This window comes from Carcharhinus amblyrhynchos, chromosome 1 (genome assembly GCF_965287045.1).
Source record: "Carcharhinus amblyrhynchos chromosome 1, sCarAmb.v2.hapA, whole genome shotgun sequence".
NCBI lineage: Eukaryota > Metazoa > Chordata > Chondrichthyes > Carcharhiniformes > Carcharhinidae > Carcharhinus > Carcharhinus amblyrhynchos.
This window is the reverse complement of record NC_137324.1, coordinates 19,316,633-19,342,027: the sequence shown is the minus strand read 5'-3', so window position 1 is coordinate 19,342,027 and position 25,395 is coordinate 19,316,633. Positions and strand designations below refer to the sequence as shown.

Genomic DNA, 25,395 nt, shown 5'->3' with positions numbered 1-25,395 from the left:
ACAAGTGTGAGATAATGCATTTTGGAAGGTCCAATGCATGTAGAAATTATGCAGTAAATGGTCGAACCTTAGGAGTATTGACAGGCAGAAGGATCTGGCAAAGCAGGTGGACAAGGTAGTCAAGAAGGCGTACGGCATGCTTGCCTTTATCAATCGGGGCATTTAGTATCAAAATTGGAAGGTCATACTACAGCTATACAGAACCTTACTTGGGCCTCATTTAGAATATTGTGTACAATTCTGGTCACCACACTACCAGAAGGGTGTGGATGCTTTGGAGAGGGTACAGAAGAGGCTTACCAGGATGTTGCCTGATCTGGAGGGTATTAGCTATGAGGAGAAGTTGGATAAACTTGGTTTGTTCTCGCAGGCTTGGAGGGCCAAAGGGCCTGTTCCTATGCTGTACTTTTCTTTGTTCTTTGTTCCACATGGACAGTCACCCAAGCCAGGAATCGAACTGGATCACTGGCGCTGTGAGGCAGCAGTGTTAACCACTGTGCCACCATTGCCATCCCATTGACTATATTCAGGGCTGAGTTAGATAGATCGTTGATTCACAAGAGAGTCAAAGGTTATTGGAGATAGGAAAATGAATTTAAGACCACAATCGGATGAGCCATGATCTTATTCAATGGCGGAGCAGTCTCGAGGGGTCAAACAGCTTTATGCTAATCCAATTATTCAAGTTCTGATCAGGAACTGATTAAATGGGTTTTGTCTTGGATGGTATCAAATGCTTGATTGTTGTTAGAGATATATTCATCCAAGCAAGTGGCTTGGATCTTTGGTATTTCCATCAGACTCCCCACGAGTCTGGAGAAGCTTTGGGGAGTTAGGAGGTGAGTTACTTATTGCAGAAATCCCAGCCTTCTTTGTAGCCACAGTATTTATATAAGACCATAAGACATAGGAGCAGAATTAGGCAACTAGGCCCATCAAGTCTGCTCCGCCATTCAATCATGGCTGATATTTTTCTCATCCCCATTCTCCTGCCTTTTCCCCATAATTTCTGACCCCCTTATTAATCAAGAATGTACTTATCTTTGTCGCAAAGACGTTCAATGACCTGGCCACCACAGCCTTCTGCGGCAAAGAATTCCACAGATTCATCACTCCCTAGCTGAAGAAATTCCTCCTCATCTCTGTTTTAAAGGATCATCCCTTTATCCTGAGGTTGTGCCCTCTGGTTCTAGTTTTTCCTACTCGTGGAACCATTCTTTCCACGTTCACTCTATCCAGGCCTTACATATCCTGTAAGTTTCAAAAAGTTTCCTTCTAAACTCCAAGAACTCCAGACCCAGAGTCCTCAACCGTTCCTCTTAACACGAGCTTTTCATTCAAAGGATCATTCTTGTCAACCTCCTCTTGACCCTTTCCAAAGCCAGTACCTTCTTCCTTAGATATGGGGGCCAAAACTGCTCACAATCCACCAAATGAGGTCTGACCAGAGCCTTATACAGCCTCAGACGTACATCCCTGCTCTTGTATTCTAGCCCTCTTTACATGAATGCTAACATTGTATTTGCCTTTCCAACCACCAACTGAACCTGCACGTTAACCATTGAACAATGACTCCCAAGTCCCTTTATGTTTCTGATTTCCTAAGCATTTTCCCATTTAGAAAATAGTCTATGCCTTCATTCCCCCTTTCAAAGTGCATAACCTCGCACTTTTCCACATTGTATTCCATCTGCCATTTCTTTGCCCACTCTCCTAACCTGTCCAAGTCCTTCTACAGCCCCCCTCCTTCCTCAATACTACATATCTTTGTATCATCTGCAAACTTTGTAACAGTGCCTTCAGTTCCTTCATATCACTGACCCACTTCAGTTTCTGGTCTGTGTCAACTCTCAGAATGTTGCTGGTAGGGGATTCAATGAAGGTGAGGCCATTGAATGTCAAGGGTAGACGACTAGATTCTGTCTTGTTGGAATTGGTTAATTGCCTGGCACTTGTATAGTATTAATGTTACTTCATAGTATTCGTGAAATCCCAAGTTTTATCCTGTTTTTGTGAAACATCCAGATGTTCTTTCTTGGAAAAATTTAAAATTGTTACAGGATTTGGCAAAATTGACCTATTTGCATAATGTGTCTACAGCAAGTTCAGAGCAATAAATGACCACATGCAGAGCTGACAATGTGGGGAAATGTTCAGTCTGGGAGATGGGATCAAGGAGAGTGAGACAGATTGCAAACTCACTTAAACATACGGCGTTGTGTTTATTTTTAAGAGTGAGATACATTGAAACAGGTGATGCCTTTTAAAAGAGTGAGTTTCACTCTAATTTGTGAGGGTTGCTGGGTTTTATCACACATGATGAGTCAGCAAATGTCAGGCAGGAAGAAGAGTTGTTTAATGACTAGTTTTCCAGCTTTCTCAAGGCAGTGTAAAACGGAAGCTGCAGCACTCTTTATTTTTGTCAACAGTGTTATTGCTGAGGAGAAACAACCCTCTGCCATCTCACCTTATAACTTGCAAACTCAAACTGATCGTTAGATTTGCAAGCACAAAGTTTACACAAACATAGAATCCAGACAGTGCAGAAGAAGGCCGTTGAGCCCATTGAGTCTGTACTGGCCACAATCCCACCCAGGTTCTATTCCCGTCACACCACACATTTATCCTGCTGATCCCCCTGACACGATGGGGCAATTCAGCTCGGCTAAACAACCTAGTCCGCACATCTTTGGAGTGTGGGAGGAAACCCACGCAGACATGGGGAGAAAGTGCAAACTCCATACAGACAGTGACCCAAGGCTGGAATTGAACTGAGGTCCCTGGCGCTGCAAGGCAGCAGCACCAATCACCATGCCATTGTGCTGCCCACAAATCAAAGTGGAAAATATGGGCATCCCACTGCCACCCACATGCAAAGCAAGCATGCTACCATTTAAGCTAATTTGAATGACTTGAGTTGGGCCAAAGGGCCTGTTTCAGTGCTGTATTGCTCTATGACTCTATCTATGACTCGCCAGACCACATCAACCAGTCTGGAGTCACATGTTGGCCAGACCAGTTAAAGCTGGAAGATTTCCTTGGTAAGCCACATGGGTTTTTACAACCAGCAATGGCCACCATTATTAATATCAATATATACTGCGTTCATACAAACTTATACTGCATACTTACAGATAAATACTGCATATATACATACAAAGCATACCATTCATAGAGAAGTAAACGAGAGAGTGCAGAATGTAATGTTACAATCATAGCCAGAGGTAGAGAAAGATCAACTCAAAATGAGGTAGGTGCATTCAAAAGTCTGATGGCAGCAGGGAAGAAGCTGTTCTTGAGTCAGTTGGTACGTGATCTCAGACTTCTGTATCTTGAGCCTTGGGAGTGGAAGAGAGAATGTCCAGAGTGCAGACTGCATACAGTGGGGAGGGGAGTTTGGACATGCCATAGACACTTGAGGAACATCATCAGGTAGGTCTGTCTTATAATAGTTAGGCCACTCGGCCCATCAAAGTCTGCTCCACCATTCAATTATGGCTGATATTTTTCTCATCCCCATTCTCTTGCCTTTTCCCCATAACCTCTGATCCCCAAATTAATCAAGAACTGATCTATCTCTGTCTTCAAGACACTCAATGAACTGGCCTCCATAGCCTTCTGTGGCAAAGAGTTCCATAGATTCACCACTTTCTGGCTGAAGGAATTCCTCCTCATCTCTGTTTTAAAGGATCGTCCCTTTACCCTGAGGTTGTGCCCTCTGGTTCTAGATTTTCCTACTTGTGGAAACATCCTCTCCACATCCACTCTATCCAGGCCTCACATATCCTGTAAGTTTCAATAAGATCTCCCCTCATCCTTCTAAACTCCAACGAGTACAGATCCAGAGTCCTTAACCATTCCTCGTATGACAAGCTCTTCACTCCAGGGATCAGTCTTGTGAACCTCGTCTTGAACCTTTCCAAGGCCGTACATCCTTCCTTAGATACAGGGCCCAAAACTGCTCACAATACTTCAAATGGGGTCTGACCAGAGCCTGACACAGACTCAGAAGAACATCCCTTCACTTGTATTCTAGCCCTTTCGACATGAATGCTAACATTGCATTTGCCTTCCTAACTGGCAACTGAACCTGCATGTTAAACTTAAGAGAATCTTGAACAAGGACTCCCAACTCCCTTTGTTTTTCTGATTTCCTAAGCATTTCCCCATTTAGAAGATAGTCTATGCCTTCATTCCTCCTTCCAAAGTGCATACCCTCACACTTTTCCATCTGCCATTTCTTTGCCCACTCTCCTAGCTTGTCCAAGTCCTTCTGCAGCCTCCCTGCTCCTCAATACCAGCTGTCCCTCTACATATCTTTGTATCATCTGCAAATTTAGCAACAGTGCCTTCAGTTCCTTCTTCCAAATTGTTAATGTACATTGTGAGAAGTTGTGGACCCAGCACTGATGCCTGTGGCACACCATTAGTCATTGGCTGCCATTCTGAAAAAGACCCCTTTATCCCCACTCTCTGCCTTCTGTCGTTCAGCCAACCTTCTCCTTTATCTAACTTCCTTGTGGGGTGATAATTATAGGACGGATGTCAGAGGTAGGTTCTTTACTCAGAGGGTAGTAAGGGTGTGGGATGCCCTGCCTGCAGCAGTTATGGACTCGCCAACTTTAAGGGTGTTCAAATGGTCATTGGATAGGCATATGGATAACATTGGAATAGTTTAGGTTAGAGGGTCATTAGATTTGTTCCACTGGTCGGCACAACATCAAGGCCGAAGGGCCTGGACTACGCTGTAATGTTCTATGTTCCATGTTCCTTGTTACCTTCTCAAAGGACTCTACCAAAACCTCCCCTTGACAAAGCAGTCCTAGTTTATCATGCACTTCCAAGTACTTTGTGATTTCAACTTTAATAATGGATTCTAAAATTTTGCCAATGACCAAAGTCAGGCTAACCAGGCTATAATTCCCACCTGCTGCCTCCCTCCCTTCTTAAACAGCAGTGTTGTATTAGCTACTTTCCAGTCCTCTGGTACCCTCCCTGCTTCCAGTGATTCCTGAAAGATCATGACCAATGGCTCTACAATTTCCTTATTAACCAATCAGCGCTCTCCCTTACCCACCAATCAGCGCTCTCCCTTACCCACCAATCAGCGCTCTCCCTTACCCAACAATCAGCGCTCTCCCTTGTAGCCTCTGCTCCCTGTTTCACGTAACTCCCAGTTTCCACCAAATTCCAAAAGCACTGACACACAGCCAGGCAGCACTCACCTTGCAATCTGACTGGCTGGCAACTTTAGTAGTTCCAGCACTCAGTAATGGGCTCTACTGGTATTGCAATGATTGGCAAGGAGGAGAGTGATTGGCTGCTGGAGACAGGGAAGCCGCTGGCTTTTAGGAAAAGGAGAGCTCAGAGCCTAGGGAGAGGAAGAGAATAATGGATGGGGTGGGCTTTTGGAGAGCAGGTGACGAATGAGGCTGGGGGCAGTTGAAGGTGACATCCAGTGGGGGCGGGGGGGCAGTGTTTGGAGAGGGGGGTGGGCATGGGCATGGGCACTTCACTCCCTTGCTGTCATTTTCAACCTGACCTCAATCAAAGGAGTGTCCACTCCTGTCCACGTTGTATTGTGTGGACAGTGCAATATCCCGATCAGTGGGCTTGGGATCAAGTTCAGTTCACCTCTATTTTTCACTCAGATATACTGGGCGGCTGCCGGTTTCTATGCTTGGCCATCGAGCGTATTATGGGGGCTCAGGAATGGGTGAGAAGGTGGTACCCCTCATATTTTACATGCACCTCTTTCCTCACATTGCCAAAACACACTCACAGCGGGTAATAAAATCCAGTCCATTTAAATGAATGGATTTGGCCTGTAACATTTACTACCTGGTACCGTTACTGTCATTGAAAAAGGGTTAAGTATTAAAAATCTCCTGAGTGACCTATGGCAGGATGCAGTGAAATGCATAGTATATTTCTAGCAGTTGAATTGAAAAATATTCTGTGTTCTGAAGGATAAATTGTATTCATTCAATAACAAAGTCTCTTTTTTTTGCACATTTAAATCCTTGAGACCAACTGCACTTTATTGCTGCCTTTTAATTTCTCTCTCTTTTCCTCAAAAGCTTCGCAAGGCTGTCATGGATCACATCTCTGACTCATTTCTGGAGACCAACGTCCCTCTCCTGGTTCTCATTGAGGCAGCAAAGAGCGGTAATGAAAAGGAGGTGAAGGAGTATGCACAGGTGTTCCGCGAGCATGCCAACAAGCTGGTAGAGGTGAGAATGTGATGTAATCGAGATGTTGCATCTCCAATTCCTGAGCTGTCTTGACTGGGTTCGCAGCAGAAACGCAAATGGATTTAGCGGGTAAAGTCACTATTTGATGTAAGTCATGCACATTGGAAGATCCTCGGCCTCATTCACAGTTGTATCTCTGTGTCCAGGGTAGCAGGTGATAGACAATGATATGGTGTGTGTGCATGTGTAGATGTTTTGTAAAGAAGGGACTTCTACATGATATGCTTCATATGCCTTATTCCAACTTGCTGTCTAGCTTACACATTTTACAGGGACCTAAGATCACTCCCAGAAAAGCTCAGTTCCCCCTCCCTCCATTTATTGAGGCCTGTCTGCCTGGTTCCAGCTTCCTCAAAAAACTCATCCATCCTCAAGGGTGCCTCAACTCCAGCAGTGGCCACCACCAGCATTAGCACTTCCGAAGCTGCTGAATTGCTGAGTCTCTCATTGGATGGGGGGGATCATCTCAAGTGGGCATTGGCCCCAGCAGCAGCCTGTTAAGTCCTGCACCAAGGGGCCCAACATCTACCGCAGCAGGTTGGCTCCCACTTCTGACCCTGGCAGCGGAAATTGACCCTGTCGAACAAAATTCAACTCATTATCTTTGGCCCCTGTCACAAATTTTGTATAATCACCAACACGTCCATTTTCCTAGCAACTGTCCGAGTCTGAAGCAGACACTTCACCAACTTGTTCTCATTTTTGACCCTGAGTTTACCTCCAGACCAAGTATCCATGCCACCACTAAGAGCACCTATTTCCACCTCTGCAAACTGAGTCCACTCTTTGTCAGTTTACCTCCCATTGGGATCTTCACCCATCCTTTTGTTGCACTAGATGCTTCTGACGCATTGGCTGGCGTCACATATTCTACTCCCCATAACTTTGAGATTATTCTTGACGCTGTGGCCCGTGTTCTAATTCTCACAAAGTCACGCACTGAACACCACTTGGAGGAAGCACTGAAGATGGCTCGGGCACAGAATTTACTCTGGGTGGTGAACTTCAATGTCCATCACCAAGGCTGGCTCAGTAATTCCACTACTGACCGAGATAGCCAGGTTCTAAAGGACTTAGCTGCAAGACTAGGCCTGGGGCAGGTGGTGAGAGAGACAACAAGAGGGAAAAAGACACTTGAGATCAGCCTCACCAACCTGCCTACTGCAGTTGCGTCTGTCAATACAATAATGATAGAAGTGATCATCACACAGTCCTTGTGGAGACAAAGTTCTGTCTTCACGTCGAGAATACAGTTCATCATGTTGTGTGGCACCACCACCATTGGTGATTAAACGCATCAGCCTACTCTTGATCATCAGTGAAATGTTGGGAGCAGTCATCAACAATGCAATCAAGCGGGACTTGCTTATCAATAACATGCCCACTGAAGGACATTACCTCCTTCTTCCTGCCCTTACATGGCCAGGACATGACTTTGTTCTGCCACGCTGATGCCATTTTGGCCTCTGCCAAATTTTCTGAGTTGAGGATTATTCGACCTTCATGGTTGGTATCTAGCAGGATTTAGCAGGCGAACGTGTGGCATCCCAGCAGCCAGTGGCGTTGCAGTGAGAACAGTGCTGCAGCACTAAAAGAAGTAGGCACCACAGTAAAGCGGAAGAAGTGATAATGTTGGAAGTGCAGATCCTTTTAAGAGTAAATCAGGACTAGTTCAGAGTGATCCGAGAGCAGGTTATGCTCACTGAAGCTTGCATTTAAAAGTTTGTTTCTTTTTCTCAGTGAGGGGCTGCTTCAGGATAGGGAGAAGATCCAGAAGGGAAAAGTGGAAACTGGCAATTGTACTGAATTACAGCATAGCAATAAAACGGTTGTGAATTACAGTGTCTTCTGCTGTCTGATTTTCTCAATGGATTTTAGCAAGGTCGTAGAGTCATAGAGTTAGAGGTTTACAGCATGGAAACGGATCCTTCGGCCCAACTTGTCCTTGCGCATCCTTTTTTTAACCGCTAGGCTAGTCCCATTTGCCCATGTTTGGCCCATATCCCTCTATACTCATCTTACCCATGGAACTGTCTAAACGCTTTTTAAAAATACAAAATTGTATCCACTTCTACTATACTTCTGGCAGCTTGTTCCAGACACTCACCACCCTCTGTGTGAAAACAAAATTGCCCTCTAGACCCTTTTGTATCTCTCCCCTCTCACCTTAAACCTATGACCTCTAGTTTTAGATTCTCCTATCTCTGAGAAAAGATATTGACTGTCTAGCTGATCTATGCCTCAAGGTGTTTGATGTACATGAGTTACAGCAAGGTGCTTGACAAGGTCCCACATGACCCATCAGTCAAAAGCCCATGGGATAGAGGTGAATGTGACAAATTAGAAAAAAAAATTGGCTTAGTAACAGGAAACAAAGGTTATGATTGATGGATGCCCTTGTGAATGAAAAGATGTTTTAAATAGAGTTCAACAGAGCTTGGTGTCAGAATCCTTGTTGTTTGTGTTACATCTTCATGATTTCGATGTGAACAGGCACAATTGGGAAGTTTAAAGATGGCACACAGATTGGCCGGGTAGTGGACAGTGCAGAGGATCGTTATGATCTCCAAAATGAGATGGATGGTGCTAGTGGAGTGGGCAGTAAAATGGCAGATGGATTTCAACAGAGGTCATGCATTTTGGGAGGTCAAACAGTTACAGGGAATACATTTTGAATAAAAATATACTAAGTGGGGTAGATGAAGTGAGAGATCTTGGCATACAAGTACACAGGTCTCTAAGGGCAGCAATTCAAGTAGACACATTTTAATTTAATGTGTCTTAAGTTTCCTTTGTACTTCGGTTTTTGTTTGGGCTGTTCCCCTTTTTTTTGGGGAGCTGCCCCTTTTACTTTGTCCTAATTTAGTTTGAGTTTGTCTATTTGGTTTGACCTTAGAAGAGGACAAGGTTGTAAAGAAGGCATATGGAATGGTCCTCTTCACAGAGCATAAAAAGAAGGGTATAATGATTAGAATTGTATATAACACTGCTGGGGCATAACTGGAATATTGTGTGCAGTTCTGGTCACCATATTGCAGGAAGGACATATTTGTTCTGGAGAGAATGCAGAGGAGGTTTGCAAGAATGTTGCCAGGGCTAGAAAAGTGCAGTTATGAGGAGAGATTGGAGAGGTAAGGATCATTTTTCCTTGGCAGAAAGAAGGTGAAGGGATGACATGATAGAGGTGTACAAAATTATGAAGAGAAGAGATAGAATGGACAGAATAAAATTGTTTCCCTTGGTGGAGAATTCTAGAACCAGGGGATATAGATTCAAGATAAGTGGCAGTAGGTGTAGAGGGGACACAAGGAAGCACTTTTTTTTACACAGATGGTGGTTTGTGTCTGAAATTCACTGCTTGAGTTGGTGGTGGAGGCAGAGACCCTAAACTCTTTCAAAAAGTCCCTGGATCTGCACTTTAAGTGCTTCAAACTATAGGGCTACAGGCCGTTGCAGGAAGGTGGGTTTAGAAAGGCACTTGGATGTCCTTGAGCTGGCCTGGAGAAAATGGGACAAATGGCCTCCTTCTGTGCTGTAACTTTTCTGCAGTTATATGATTCTATGGATACACACTCGTGAAATGGGAAGGAATGGAAATATCCAGGACATTTTCCACAGTGGATACTAAGGTGGAATGCTCTGGCCAAATTGGAGGAAGAGACTGCTTCTTTCACAATGAGCATAGGGACCAATGTCACATAAGCTTTGGACGAAAGCCAGCAGAGCTGTCCATCGGCATGTTTAAGTAACACAGCAAGGTTTTGCACAGCTGACCCAAGTGCAGACTGCCTATAATTTTACACTGATTTAAAACAAAAGCATGAAGAGTGCAACACTACCGCACACATTTTTAGCTAAGAACATGGAAAATCTGGTAGGTTGTACAAAATTGGAAAGGAGGTCTCTTGAGAAAACTGAACAAGAAGTGAATTAACCAGAAGTAAAACAAATGCTTGTGCGTCATTGATGTTGAACCTTAAAATCTAATTGTCACATTTGGTTGTTTTGATTTTGGATTAACTTTTAGAATGTTGCCAGTGCAATATATTGAATGTAAAAAGTGACAAAGGGAAAATATTATCCATCCAATGTGTAATCAGAGAATTGTTATAGTATTTACAAGATTAAAATGTGTTGTATTTTGAAAGGGTTGTGAAAAATCCTTACTTTTCAGTAAGATATATTTTTTCCAAGGATGGAATATTTGATAACCCCTGTGCTTTAGACAAAGCCTGTCCTTTATTTTTGTGTGATGTCCTTGTTATGAGCAAAGTGAAAGAGGGATAGTTGATTTTGTGGTTATGACATCAGCTCAGTTTCAAGAAATGCCCATGTGACCTGAAGTGGCCATGGGAATGGAATCCAAAGAAGCGAAGGGTAAATAGAAAGCTAATTGTGGTGGTGCTGGGTTTCAGCCTGTCTTTGTGGTCGACAGTTCAGAACAGAATGGCCTCTGGTGTTGAAGCAGGCCCCTGAGAATAGAGCAGAGACTGTGTTATTGTGTTAAACTATTAGAAAGGATAGTGAATTGAACGCAAGCAGAACACGGGATTGGGTAAAACCCCACTGCTCTTGTTTCAGTTTTGCCAGGGCCAAGCCAACTGTTGAAAGAGCCTGGTTTGGGGATCCTGTGCCATTGGGACTATCATGAGAGAGTGTTCATAGATGTGCACTTTATCAATGTTGATAGTGCCCATGGACTTCAGATGGAATACAGCAGCTGGGAAAAGTGACTCAAGGACTAAAACAATTGAGTGGGAAGTGAGATGTTGCCTGCCACACAGTCTGTTTTAACCCTGAAACGGTGGGCAAATAACTATGAGTAGACGTCTTATTAGTACAAACAATATATATTTAAACCCACACAATCAATAATCACCCACCCGACTAACAATAAGTTATCTTATAGGAAATACTAGGACTCAAGTCCAATACAAGACCTTGACTTAACTTTGTGTGACTGGCAAGTACCCAAACAGATATTGGCCTTTATCTGTGTGTCGGTCTCGGAAGTCGTCTGCGTAGTCTGGTCTGGCATTCTGGCTCTGGACTTTCTTCCTTCCTTCTCAGGTGTAGTGGCCCTCCTCATGCTGGCAATGGTCACCATTGTTGTAGCTTGTTGGAGGGGTCAGAGAGAGAGAGATTCCTGGTTGTGCAGCATCCTTTATACCATTTGGTTTCACGCTCCTTTTTGGCCATTGCCAATCAATTGATCCGGACTTGATCACCCTGATCGATAAGAGTCCAATCAGGTGCTACCACACCAATCTCTGGGTGTATCCCCAGCGGCCATGTCTTTAGGTGTTGGAGGCACATAGGTCACATACCTCCCTCCTAAATCAGGATTCACGGTGCCCTTATGTCTGGTACACAACCCAGTGTGACTAGAAAGTCTCTTCCCGGAGATGAAACAAGCCAGTGTGACTGTAAAGTCTCTTTCATCCTGGAGATGACCCATATCCTGTCTATTCACTCATCAGGGTCGCAGCCTATTTGTCTCTGTCTTTAAACTGCAGCCTGTCGGTTTAGTTTCTTGCCGAATTGTCCCAGAGTGCTTTACAAAACACCATTTTAGATGGTCCGTTTGGCTACAGAGAGATCTTACATCACGATGTACAAGTTGAAAAGGCTATGAGAGTACACATGGTATCACATTTATGCAGGAATGATACCAGTGCATGTAACTACTTGAGACGTGTCATTATTTTATCAACTAATTCAAGTGAAATCTATCTTTTTATTTGAAATATCTCTTACCTATTATATATGCTGGAATTACATTGATTGTTACAGTATAAATTTTAAAAGTGTAACCTTGTCGAGTGGTTTTCTATCCAATGGTACTGTGGAGATTCCTTTCTTTTAAAAGTTACTGATCTCAAAAGGGATCATAACACTGCACATTATACTTGTAGGGACTTTTCTTCTGTCATCCGGTGATCCCAAAGATTGATAGGAACAGGCTTGTGCAGGAATACAGTTGATTGTTCTGGTGTATGAGAAAGGAAACTGATCTTGATCAATGCAAAAAAAAGGTTTGTATACCAGCTCTTAGATTAGGTCGCCTTACTTATTTCAAGACTAATATCACTAATTTCACCAAATCTTCTTTGAGTTAATTGGTATCATATTTGCTGAGTGGCTGTTCTGTATATTGCAGTGGTTCAGATTAGAAACTCCAAAATGTTTGATGAACCCACCTGAAATATAAAGTTTTGCATCTTGAATTTGGCTAGGATAAACATGACATATTCCAGTTAAGGTGTGATTCGAAAGACCCACTAGGGAGCTTTTACCAAACAAAATTTATTTAGGAATATAGTTACCATATACAGAATGAAAAGTAGCAATAATTTAGCTTATGAAGAGAGATTGAATAGATTGGGTCTGTACTCGTTACAGTTTATAAGGCTCAGAGGGATCTTATAGAGACATACAAGATAATGAAGGGGCTTGATAGGGTAGAGGTTGAGAAATTCTTCCCGCTTAGAAAGGATAGCAGAACTAAAGGGCACAGCCTCAAAATAAGGGGAGGGCAATTTAGAACGGAGTTGAGGAGGAACTTCTTCACTCAAAGGGTGGTGAATCTCTGGAATTCTCTGCCCATTGAAGTGGTGGAGGCTACCTCGTTTTAAGTCACGGGTAGATAGACTTCTCATAGACAAAGGAATTAAAGGTTATGGGGAGAAAGCAGGAAAATGGAACTGATTCACTTCAGATCAGCCATGATTTTATTGAATGGCGGGTTAGGCTTGAAGGGCTAGATAGCCTACTCCTGCTCCTGTTTCTTATGTTCTTATTATCAATTGCAAGCAAAATCAAAACAACTGCAGTAATGTATAATCCTTAACTTATATATATATCAGATGTTCCAATCAAAACCAATACCCAATAAACAAAACTTTTTAAACAGCTTTATCACTGCACAAGCTGAAGCTCACATGATGCTAGAATCCAGTTCCCTGTGTGGAATGCTGATTTCAAATGATCTTGAAAACCCAGAGCAGTTTGTAATCAGATCAGCTCCCCAAAGTACTAAAGCATGGATTCCTTACTGCAGTATGGCAACAAGCCTTCCTTTCATCTAGCTGATAAAATTTTCAAAGCAAAACAGAGAGAGAAAGAGACTTTTTTTCCAGCTTGCTCCTAAAACTGCCTGTAACACTGTAGCTAAACTGAAAGCTGCAAGACTTCTATCACCTGAACAGCCAGAAGTTCTTTTTCTCCTTCCAGCGATCATGCAAGGCTGTGACCATGATTTAAAAAAAACCTCTTAAAGGTACACTAACATCACAATATGACTCTGACAAAGGGTCATCCTGACTTGAAACATTCGCTGTATTTTCTCTCCACAAATGCTATCAGACCTGCTGAGATTTTCCAGCATTTTCTGTTTTAGCTGCATATATAACACTTGTTTCTTCTAATATGTAGCCTCACCTGATTTCAATTTTGTCTCATCCACTTCAGCCTTTTTTTCCGATATACTTTTTCAAATTTTGTGTTGTTGCTATATGCAAAGAAGGAGCCAAGGAAGTGTTTGTTAACACTGGAGAACAACCAGTAGAGCTGCACATCAACACATTCTACTGAAGCAACAAGATTTTTCATGGCGGCACATTGTATTGTTAACAAAATAGCAGAAACCCTTGTTCTGCAATGTCGGTGTCTCCTTAATGATTTATGAATCTGACTTCAAATCAAATGACATTTTTCACGTGGTGCGCTTTCTACCCTCATCCAATTTTGACTCCTTCCCTAAATGATTTCTGAAATCACCTGTGTAAACATTCCTCAGCACTGGGGATTTCTGTGAGAGTTGCTCACTTTTCTAGTTAGGCATCGGAGCCACCAACACAAGCATTGACATGTTCTATGCGAGCCTTAATCCGTTGGGATTAACCTGAAAATTGAATGTAATCATAAGGCTGAATGAAAGACAGGTCTGGAAAGTTGAACGGTTTTATTTCTCATTACCCAAGTAGTGTGATTAATTTTTTGTTCACCAAAAAAAAAATGAATTATACTTCAATTGGCTTCACCATTCCGATAATTCATTATGCAGACCTTTCTGCAATAGATATAACCTGCAGGAAAAAAAATGCAGTCTTAGCATTAGCCGTGAAAAGTGTGTTTCCATTCCATTAGCTATGATGCTCCTCTAGACAGAAGACAGGTTTCAGTGGACGCATGGATGGATATAGCGTAAAATGACCCTTTGATGGCCGTAAACTTATAGAGTGCTAATACTTTGGAGAAAACAAATTAGTCTAGCTAACTTTGAGTGTGATTTGGGAAATGATCCTAGGTCAGTATTGTTGCGCAACTCTTTCTTAGCTCTCTCATCAGTCTAGACTTATATCAGAACTATGTTTAAATTATTCCTGAAACTCACCCAAAAGGCAAATTATTATTTAAACTACTATTTAAATAATTTAATTTACTGCACAGTGATTACAATTCAAATGTCCAATTCATGTGCAAAAGCAATCTAATAAAACGATGGTCCACTTGCATTTGATAGCTCTCACTATTAAACATTTAATGGTTAGACATTTATTTCATGGATTGTGGCTGATGTTGACAAGGCCTGATTGTATGTACCGGCCCTTCATCAAGAGTGCATTCAACTCAAAAGAAACCAACACTTAAAAGAAAAGAAAAATGTTCTGCAAAGAATGGGCTGTATGTGATGGACAATTTACAGAAATTGGCCAAACTCTGCCTCTCAGCATTCCATGAAACATTGAAAGCCTGACATATGCATTTCAACATAGTTGTCCAGAACAAAACCATCAAGACCATACAATGGGCATGCAATTACAGACTATAAAACTTACAGATTAGGACCCACTACATCTTAGTGTGCCCCCTATTGAATATTCCTTGCAAATACAGAGAACTTTTTGATTAGGGTGAAGCCTGGAGATATCATAACCAGGGTCTTCCCCATCAAGAGAACTTTCAGATATCAATGAACTATTCCTGAACAAAGAAAAAAAAAATTACAGCACAGGAACAGGCACTTCAGCCCTCCAAACCTACACTGACCATGCTGCCGATCTGAACTAAAAGCCCTGATCCTTCTATTCCCATCCTATTCATGTATTTGTCAAAAGGCCCCTTACAAGTCATTCTCATATCCACTTCCACTACCTCCCCGGCAAAGAGTTCTAGGCACCCAACATCCTCTGTGTCAAAAACTTGCCTCGTACATCTCCTTTAAACCTTGCCCCTCACATCTTAAATTTATCTCCTTTAGTAATTGACTCTTCCACCCTGGGAAAAAGGTTCTGATTATCCACTCCGTGCCCCGCATAATTTTGGAGACTTCTATTAGGTTGCCCCTTTGACCTCTGTCATTCCGTTGTTATAATTTGTAAGAAGACACATATTTGATTTTACAGCTTTGTCACAAGTAGTGATTTTGCATTAAAGAAATGTGTATTTCTGTTGTAAGAATAGCAATTTGGAGTAAGAACAGTAACAGCCAAAGCAGGCAAGTGAAGAAGCAGCAGTCAACGTCAGTATTGAGCTCTCGCAAAATAACTTTAACAGTGGAATTGAATGGACTAAAAGGGGACAACTGAGCCAAAGTAACAGCAGGAACTTAAGCAGCAATTTTTCAGAATCAGCAATTCAAGGATTAACAGTGTGGGTGCAGCTCAGAAGTTGAGATGTTGGCATCTGTGGTGATTGAATATAAAAATAGGAGCAAAGTATGAACATTTGTAAGTTGACTTGAAACATAGAGAGGGGTAGGAGTAGGCCATTCGGCCCCTCGAGCCTGCTCCACCATTCAATGTGATCATGGCTGATTCTCTTTTTCTATGCTATACTCCCACTCTCTCTTCATATCCCTTAATGCCTTTCATGTCTAAAAATCTATTTATTTTCTAAATATATTTATTTACTTGATCTCCATTGCCATATGTGGTAGAGAATTCTACAAATTCACTACCTTCTGAGGGAATAAATTTCTCCTCAACTCAGTCCTAACTGGCCTACCCCTCATCCTGCGACTGTGACCCCCCCCCCCCCCCCACCCCCCCCATTCAGAGGAAACATCATCCCTGCATCTAGTTTATCCAGTCCTGTCAGAATTTTATTCGCTTCAATGAGATCTCCTGTCAGTCTTCAAAACTGAGGTGAATAAAAATCTAGTCAACCCAATCTCTCCTCAGATGACATTCCTGTCATCCCATGTGGTGAACCTTCACTGCACCCTCCCTATGACTATATCTTTTAAGTAAGGAGACCAAAACTGTACACAATACTCCAGGTGTGGTCTTGCCAAGACTCTGTACAGCTGCAGTTTTACAGCCTTGCTCATGTACATAGGTCCTCTTGCAATGGAAGCCAGCATACCATTTCCCTCCTGAATGCTAGCTGCATCTGCATGCTTGCTTTCAGTGATTGGTGTATCAGGGCAACCAGGTCCCTTTGTAGATTAACATTTCATAATCTATGACCATTTACAGAATACTCTGCCATTCTGCTTTTGCTACTGAAGTGAATAAATTCACACTTAGCTGCATTGTACTGCATGTGCCATTCATTTGCCCACTTATTCACATTGTCTCAATCACCTTGAAGCCTCTTTACATCCTCCTCGCCACTCAGTTTCCTATCTAACTTTTGTCATCAGCAAACTTGGATATATTAATTGATTAATTCAGAAGAATGAGGGGTGATCTTATAGAAACATAAGATTGTGAAGAGAACAGGTCAGATAGAAGCAGGGATGTTGTTTATACTGGCAGGTGAAACTCGAACTAGGGGGCATGGTCTCAAAATAAGGGGGAGCAGATTTAGGACAGAGTTGAGGAGAAACTTCTTCACACAAAGGGTTGTGAATCTGTGGAATTCCCTGCCCAGTGAAGCAATTGAGGCTACCTCGCTGAATGTTTTTAAGGCAAAGATCAGCCATGATCTTATTGAACGGTGGAGCAGGCTCAAGGGATCAGATGGCCTACTCCTGCTCCAAGTTCTTATGTTCCTATGTTCTTATTACATTTGAGTAAAAGTATAATACTGTGAAAATGCTGGAAAAGCTCAGTAGGTCTGGCCACATCTGTGGAGAGAGAAACAAAGTTAATGTTTTGAGTCCATATGACTCTTTTTTCAATGCTAAAGAGCTGGAGAAATGTGATGGATTTTATCTTGTATAAGAGGGGGCAGAGCAGGTGGAGCAATTTAGTTCCCTGATTCAAATCATCGATAGCTATTGTGAATGTGGTGCACAGTAAGTGTTGATTTACTTTCAAAGAAGAAGTGTGCTGATGCTTGTCAGTTTATCAGTGTTACAATAAACTACCTAAGAAAAGAGTTGTAAAGCTTTCCCACTTTTTCCAGCCAGATGGGTTTAAGGTGAACCCTAGAGATGGGAGTATAAGAGGGGAGAGGTGTGGGTTCACTTTACCTAACTCACGTGTTTAGGGATTTCTGACTAATCCACCAAATGTGTAATGCATGTTTAAAATGTGCTTACTGAGTTAAAGTGAGTGTCCAAAAGGGTTAAATCCAGAGGTCAGCTGAGCTGGAAGATGTATATTCGGAGCCAGTTTCCTTGAGGCTAATAATGTTGGCCTGACCATTTCATTGATTATTCACATCAAGTCTGGTTAGGATGACTTGATTCGTTTGAGTTCAGTGGGGATAGTTGCCATGGAAGCCTAGTCAGATTCTTCTTCCGACATAGAAACAGAAGTAGACCAATCAGCCCATCTTCCTCATGCAACATTTAATTAAATAATGGCCTATCTGTACATCCAATTCATCTGTCTGCCTTTGATTCATATCCCTTGATGCTTGTACCTAATTAAAATTTGTTGATATTAGTCCTGGAAATTTCAATTGAGCCAAATTCCACAGTTTCTTAATGCTCCACAGGGGGTATGGTAGCGTAATTATGTTATTAAATGAGAAATCCCAAGAGCTGGACTAAAAAATCTGCAGAAGGTGGCCATAAAATTGGACTCTGAGGTGCCTGTAGTTTCGACACTAAGGGTGCGATTTTGGTACCAAAATAGCACTTATATCATTCATACACCTAGAAGTCAGTCTCATGTTGGACAGTGTTGTGTGCACAAGCAAGCATGGAGACAACTCCTAGCTTGAACCCTTTGCTGTATATATATATATATAGTTTTTGCAGTTAATAAATGCGTGGCGTTAACCTATTGAAGACTACATTGTGACCTACGGAACAGTATCCAACATCCTACAACAATGCCTGTTCTTCATTTTTAAACTTGCCATTGTAACTAATGCCCTTTCTTAACCCTGAACAACTGAATGTGCATTAAGCAGCTGGAAGTACCGCTCTACACCTGCTGTTCTCACCATGTTAAAGGATTATGAACAATTCTCAGGTTCATGTGTAAGCTGTAGTTCTTTTGGTTTTATTTTGAATCAGGAAGTTCCAAATTCAATTCCCACTCCAGAGCATAAAAATCAAGGCTCACACTCCAGTGTGAGGATGTCTTTTGGTTGGGCCCTGTCTGCCTTTTCTGATAGATGTCAACATCCCATGGCATCATTTTGCAGAAGCTCAGGGAAGTAATCCCTGGTGTTCTAGATGATGCTTTCCCTCAACCAATATCAAAGAAACAGTTGTCTGGGCATATTAACACTGCTATAGTATAAAAGCATATTACTGCGGATGCTGGAATCTGAAACAAAAACAGAAAACGCTGGAATGCAGGTCTGACAGCATCTGTGAAGAGAGAATAGAGCCAAGGCTTCGAGTTTGGATGACCCTTTGTCAGGGGAGTTTGCTATCTGCATGCTGGCTGTTGTGTTTTTAGAGATGTGACTATGGGTGAAACTGGGGAGTCGCTAGCCTAGTGAGATTATTGCTGCACTATTAATCCAGAAACTCGGCTAATGTTCTGGGGACCTGGGTTCGAATCACAGCATGGCAGATGGTGGAATTTGAATTCAATCAAAATATCTGGGATTAAGACTCTACTGATGACCATGAAACCATTGTCGCTAGTTGGAAAAATCCATCTGGTTCACTATTGTCCTTTAGGGAAGGAAGACCGACATCGTTACCTGGTCTGGCCTATTTGTGACTCCAGAGCCACAGCAATGTGGTTGACTCTCAACTGTCCTCAAAGGGCAGTTAGGTATGGGCAATAAATGCTGGCCAACTAGCAATGTTCATGTCCCACGAATGAATAAAAACAATTTGCAGCGAATTTGGTAGTGGGGGTGGGGGGGGCATTTAATTAGATGGAAGGGTGGTGATTTGGGACCACATCTGTACTTCGATTAAGTCTATGGCAGGAAGGCCCATGGATGTTCTTCCTATCCCATTACCATTGGTGTTAATACAGTGGGATTAATTGCTTGAGTTGGAGTTGGCTCCAAGTGGTGAAGTTGACAGGGAACCATTATGGAGAATGTGTTGACTTGACTGTAAAGGCTCTGGGCACTCTATTTGCTTCCAGTTAGAGGTGCGATAGCTGGAATCCCACATGGGTGGTTGCATAAGAGGGAAGGAACAGAGGCAGCAGACAGTAAGACATACTGTTCACAGAACGAGGAAGTGAGACAAGTTTTAATCATACAGGTTCTGAAGGTAAAATTGACACCCCCCATCCCATGAAATCCTTTTCTTGTTTTCTCACACCCACCTATTTAATACTGCATAGAATGGATAGCACAGGTCTACTCGCACCAACTTTTCTAGATGCATCATAGAAAGCATTTTTTTTGGTTGTATCACAGCTCGGTATGGTTCCTGCGCTGCCCTAGACCACAAGAAACTACGGAAGGTTGTGAATGTAGCCCAATACATCACGCTTGCTGGTGCATACATCAGCCTCCCATCCATTGACTCTGTCTACACTTTCCACTGCCTCACAAAGAAGCCAGCCTCGGACATTCTCTGTTCCATTTTCTTCTGTCAGGAGAAAGATACAGAAGTCTGAGGTCATGTACCAACTGACTCAAGAACAGCTTCTTCACTGCTGCCATCAAACTTTTGAATGGACCTACTTTGCATGGTTGATTTTTCTCTACAGACTAGCTATGACTGTTACACTGCATTCTGCACTCTCTCGTTCCCTTCTCTACGAACAATATACCTTGTCTGTACAGTGTGTAAAAAAAATGTACTTTTCACTAATACTAATACATGTGACAATAATAAATCAAATCAAAAAGCTATCTAGCCCAACGGATCCTTATTGGTACCCATGCTCCAATTGAACCCCCTCCTACTTTTCTTCATCTAATCCCATCAATATAATCTTCCCTTCATTCTTGTTCACGTTGACTCATGCAACATGGCTAAATGGCATTAGAAGAACAGTAAAGTAGGAAATAAAAGGTGTTAGCTTAATAGGACAACAAAATATTTTTCATTATAAACACATGCATTATCTGGGATTAATGAATGCAATCTGCGTTAGTTCATATTTACTGTTTTCTGCCCTGAAAAAAATCCACTGTAGCTCATTCACCACCTTGGTAAACAAGAACACAACAAAAATGATTAGTCCTGTCACATTGAGTTGTAATTGGATTGAAAAGAACTGATTTATTCTTGCAGCAGGGGCAGAATGCATCTCTTTTTCTCTGTGTATCTGATTAATGCAACACTGATTGATGCCATTATTTCAAATCTGTGCTAAGTATAAGGGGAATACCTGTTTCAGTCTGTTGCTCAAACAAGACTGCTGTCAAAGCTGTGGAAATATCATAGCGTAGTGGTAAGTGTGGCGTTGGCTTTCATGTTCTACATTTAATTCTTAAGAGGTTGCGCATTGATCACTTTACTTTTCAAACTAACACTGAGCTTGAAATGATCCTGTCCATGGATCTTGACTAATTGATGGCGAATGTACAAGGGAGAACTGAGAAAAAAAAATGATACTGAACTGATATTGGTTTTATTCAGAGCTGATTCAGGTTTTGAACGGGTGGCATAGTTGGCTAGCATTGCTGCCCCATAGTGCCAGGGACCCAGGTTCAATTCCAGCCTCGGGTCACTGTCAGTGTGGAGATTGCACATTTTCCTGTGCCTGCGTGGATTTCCTCCGGGTGCTCCAGTTTCCTCCCGCAGTCCAAAAATATGCAAGTTAGGTTAATTGGCCAGGCTCAACTGGAGTCAAAGGGATTGGCAGGGTAAATGTGTGGGGTTGCAGGAATAGAGCCTGTTTGGCATTGTGGTCGGTACAGACTTGATGAGCCGAATGGCCTCCTTCTGTACTATAGGAATTCTATGGTGCTATAACAATATTATTTGAATTCTTGACATCATTCAGCCATGGTTATCATCCTGGACCAGACTTCAAAGTTCTTGGCATGATCAGGTTAGGGGCCAATGAAATAGACAAAATTGAAGATTGAAGGCACTTGCTAAGAGAATGAAGACACAGGATGTTACGGGCTTTTCGCAAACAAAAATGAATTTTACTATACAAGGTCAGGAGGATACAGTACAATTTACAATATCTCTCTTATATTCTAACATTAGGAGTTAATATAAAATACATGTGAATTAACACGCAAGCTGTGGTCAAACACACCACTCTAAACAATAAATCACAGATGTGATCAGGACATATTCCACGGATTTGTCAACAGCCCATCCAGAAGTCAGCAATCTTGTGAGTTAACCAATCTCATAGTCTATCCCATCTTCAAAGATCTTGCCTTGAAATTCTGGCCAAAGGCTGCTCTAACTTGGACGACTTCAGTGATTGAACGTCTTCAAGTGTTTCAATTTCCACTTCTCAGAATCTATTGCCTGGATTGCTGAGGGGGCGTCGTTCCAGCACCAATTCACAAGCACAACTTCAGATCATCAGCCAGACAAGCTCCAAACTTCCCCAAAGGGTCACTTCATTCCAGCTGCCCGCAGCAGGGAGTCACCAACTTCCTGCCATGCATGCATTAATGGCTCTTTGTCTGATTGTCAGGATGTGATGACTGGAGTCCTGCAGACGTCCGTGCTGGCACCTCAACATTTTACAATTAACACCAAGGACCGAGATGAGGGCGGCGAAGGCTTGGTAGCTTACTCTGTAGATGGCACAAAGATAGGTAGGAAAGTATGCTGTGAAAAATTTTAATGGGATGTGGGTATCACTGGTTGGGCCAGTATTTATTGCCATGCCGCTTTGAGAAGGCGGTGGTGAGCTGCCTCCTTGAACAGCTAAAATCCATGCTCAGAAAATGTGAGTTTCAGAAAAACATGAAGTTGTTCCTTTGACAGGAAGAATAAAAAAGTAGATTTTAGCAGAGAACAATTGCAGAATTCTCAAATACCTCATGATTTAAGTGTTCTAGTGCTTGAGTAATAAAAAGCTAGTGTGCAAGTACAGCACCTAATCAAAAAGGCAAATGGAATGCTATCCTTTATTGGATGTTATGCTTTAGTTATACAGGGCGTTTGTGAGATCACATTTTGCATATTGTATGTACTTTTGGTCTTCCTATTTAAGGGAAGGTGCAAATGTTTTTGAGGCGGTTCAGAGGAGTTTTACGAGATTGATACCTGGAATGAATAGGTTGTCTTATGAGAATAGATTGGACAGCTTTGTTTCCACTGGAGTTCAGAAGAGTGAGGGGTGACTTGATTGAATTTTATAAGATCCCTGAATGGTGTAGATAAGGTGGCCATGGATACAACGTTTCCTCTTGTGGGTGCATGCAGAACTAACAGGCACAGTCTTAAAATTAGGTGTTGTCCTGATAGGATAGTGGAGGGAGGAATCTTTTCTTTCAGAGGGTTGTGCAATATTGGAACACTGCCGAGGAAGGCATTGGGAGCAGGATCAATGAATACTTTTAAGGCAGAGGCAGATAGATTCTCCTGAGGCAAAGGAATTAAAGGTTATCTGGGTTAGATGGAAATGTGGACCCCTAAACACCAGCAGGTCAGTCAGTGGACAGCATGGTAGCACAGTGGTTAGCACTGCTGCATCACAGCTCCAGGATCCTGGGTTCAATTCCCGGCGCGGGTCACTGTCTGTGTGGAGTTTGCACATTCTCCTCGTGCCTGCATAGGTTTCCTCTGGGTACTCCAGTTTCCTCCCACAGTCCAAAGATGTGTGGGTTAGGTTGATTGGCCGTACTAAGAAATTGCCCCTTAGTGATCAGGGATTTGTAGGTTAGAGGGATTAGTGGGTATAATATGTAGGGATATGGGGGTAGGGCCTGGGTGGGATTGTGTTTGATGCAGACTCGATGGGCCTCTTTCTACACTGTAGGGTTCTATGATGATCTTATGGACCGAGGGGCTGAATGGCCTATTTCTGCTTCTATTTTTGTTTGTTTGTATGTTACTCTTCTACACTTCAGAGGATACAAGCCCTGGTTTGTCCAATCCCTTGCCGGAAGGGAACATGCTCATTCCTGGTGTCAGTTGACTAAACCTTCTCTGAATTGCTTCTAATGTATTTACATCCTTCCTTAAATAAGGAGATCAATACTGTACGCAGTATACCAGCAGATGTGGTCTCACTAGTGCTCTGTAACTGAAGCATAACCTCCTCAGTTTTATATTTAATTTCCCTTGCACTAAACAAAAATATTCTATTAGCTTTCCCAACCACTTATACAACCCTTTTGTGATTCATGCATGGGGACACCCAGATCCCTCTGAATCTCAGAGCTCTAATGTTTCTCACCATTTAGATAAAAAAGTTTATTTTTTGTTCTTCCTACTGCAACAGACCATTTCACATTTTCCCACATTATACTCTATGTGCAAGATATTTTCCTGTTCACCTAAGCTATAAATGTACTTTTACAAACTCTTTAGGCGGGATTTTTCGACTTTGCTTGCCCATACTGGAAAATCCCATGATCTGTCCCTCTCCCACTCTGATTTCTGTAGTGGGTGGAACAGCAAAATTCCACCTTGTTATGTCCTCTTCATAACTTTCTTTCCTACCAATCTTTTTGTCATTGGCAAGTTTAGCAACGACACCTTCAATCCTGTCATCCAAATTATCAATATAATTTAAAAGCAGATTACTGCAGACGCTGGAATCTGAAACCAAAAGAGAAAATGCTGGAAAATCTCATATAGCTATTTCACAGCTATTTCATATAGCTATTATAAGCTATTTCGCAGGACATTTTAAAAATGTAGATGTTTGGATTAAATCCAATGGCTAGTGACCGGTACAGTTATTTTAAAATGAACCTTATCAATTTAGTCAGTTCAGCAGACAAAGCAACCATGCAACCTCAACTGAGGTGTAGTGATTAAGTTGCGTTGAAGATCAAACCTATTGTTGGGAAGCGTTCTGATAGTTGAGGTTTTGTCCAAGTCTTTGTTCTTGGTGCTCCTGTCCTCTTTCCAAGAACGAAGAAAAATAAAAGTACAGATTTTGGGTGTCACTGGCTGAGCCAGCATTTATTACTCATCCCTAATTGGCCTTGAGAAGGTGAACTGCCTTCTTGAACTGCTTCAGACCATGTAGTGCAGTGTGGAGGAAGTTCCAGGGATTTTACCTGGCAACAGTGAAAGAACAGCCATATATTTCCAAGTCAGGATGGTGAGTGACTTGGAGGGGAACTTCCAGGTGGTGGTTTCCCATGCACATGCTGGCTCTTGTCCTTCTAGATCAGAGTGGTTGTGGGTTTGGAATGAACTGTGGTGAGTTTCTGCACTGCATCATGTGGACAGTACACATTGCTGCCACTGTCCATTATGGTGAAGGGAATGAAGGTGTGGGCGTGATTGGAAGGGATGCCAGTTAAGTGGACTGCCTTGTTCTGGGTAGTCATAGATCATTTAATCCTAACAGTACAAAAGAAGGTCATTTAGCCCATTGAGTCTGTACCAACCAGAATCCCGCCCAGGCCCTATTCCCATAACCCCACACATTTACACTGTTAATTCCCCTGACACTAGAGTCAATTTAGCATGACCAACCAATCGAACTAGCACATCTTTGGACTGTGGAAGGAAACTGGACAGAAGGAAACCCACACAGACACAGGGAGAAAGTGGAGACTCCACACAGACAGTAACTGAGGCCAGAATTGAACCTGAGTCCCTTTCATTGAGAGGCAGAAGTGCTAACCACTGTGCCACCCTACCGCTCTAGTGTCGGGCCTCTTGAGTGTTATTAAAGTTGCATTCATTCAGGCAGGTGGAGGATATTCCAAC

The 25,395-nt window shown here is 42.4% G+C and overlaps 1 protein-coding gene across 2 annotated transcripts in view; it reads left to right on the top strand.

Annotated features, from left to right (window-relative positions):
• ctnna2 (catenin (cadherin-associated protein), alpha 2) overlaps window positions 1–25,395 on the top strand; it is a 1,308,817-nt gene that overhangs the window by 796,836 nt on the left and 486,586 nt on the right. For both annotated transcript variants that reach the window (XM_080195424.1, XM_080195512.1), the window contains one exon: window positions 6,081–6,233. In XM_080195424.1, the coding sequence (XP_080051550.1) occupies window positions 6,081–6,233 (153 nt within the window). The remainder of the gene's footprint in view (window positions 1–6,080; window positions 6,234–25,395) is intronic.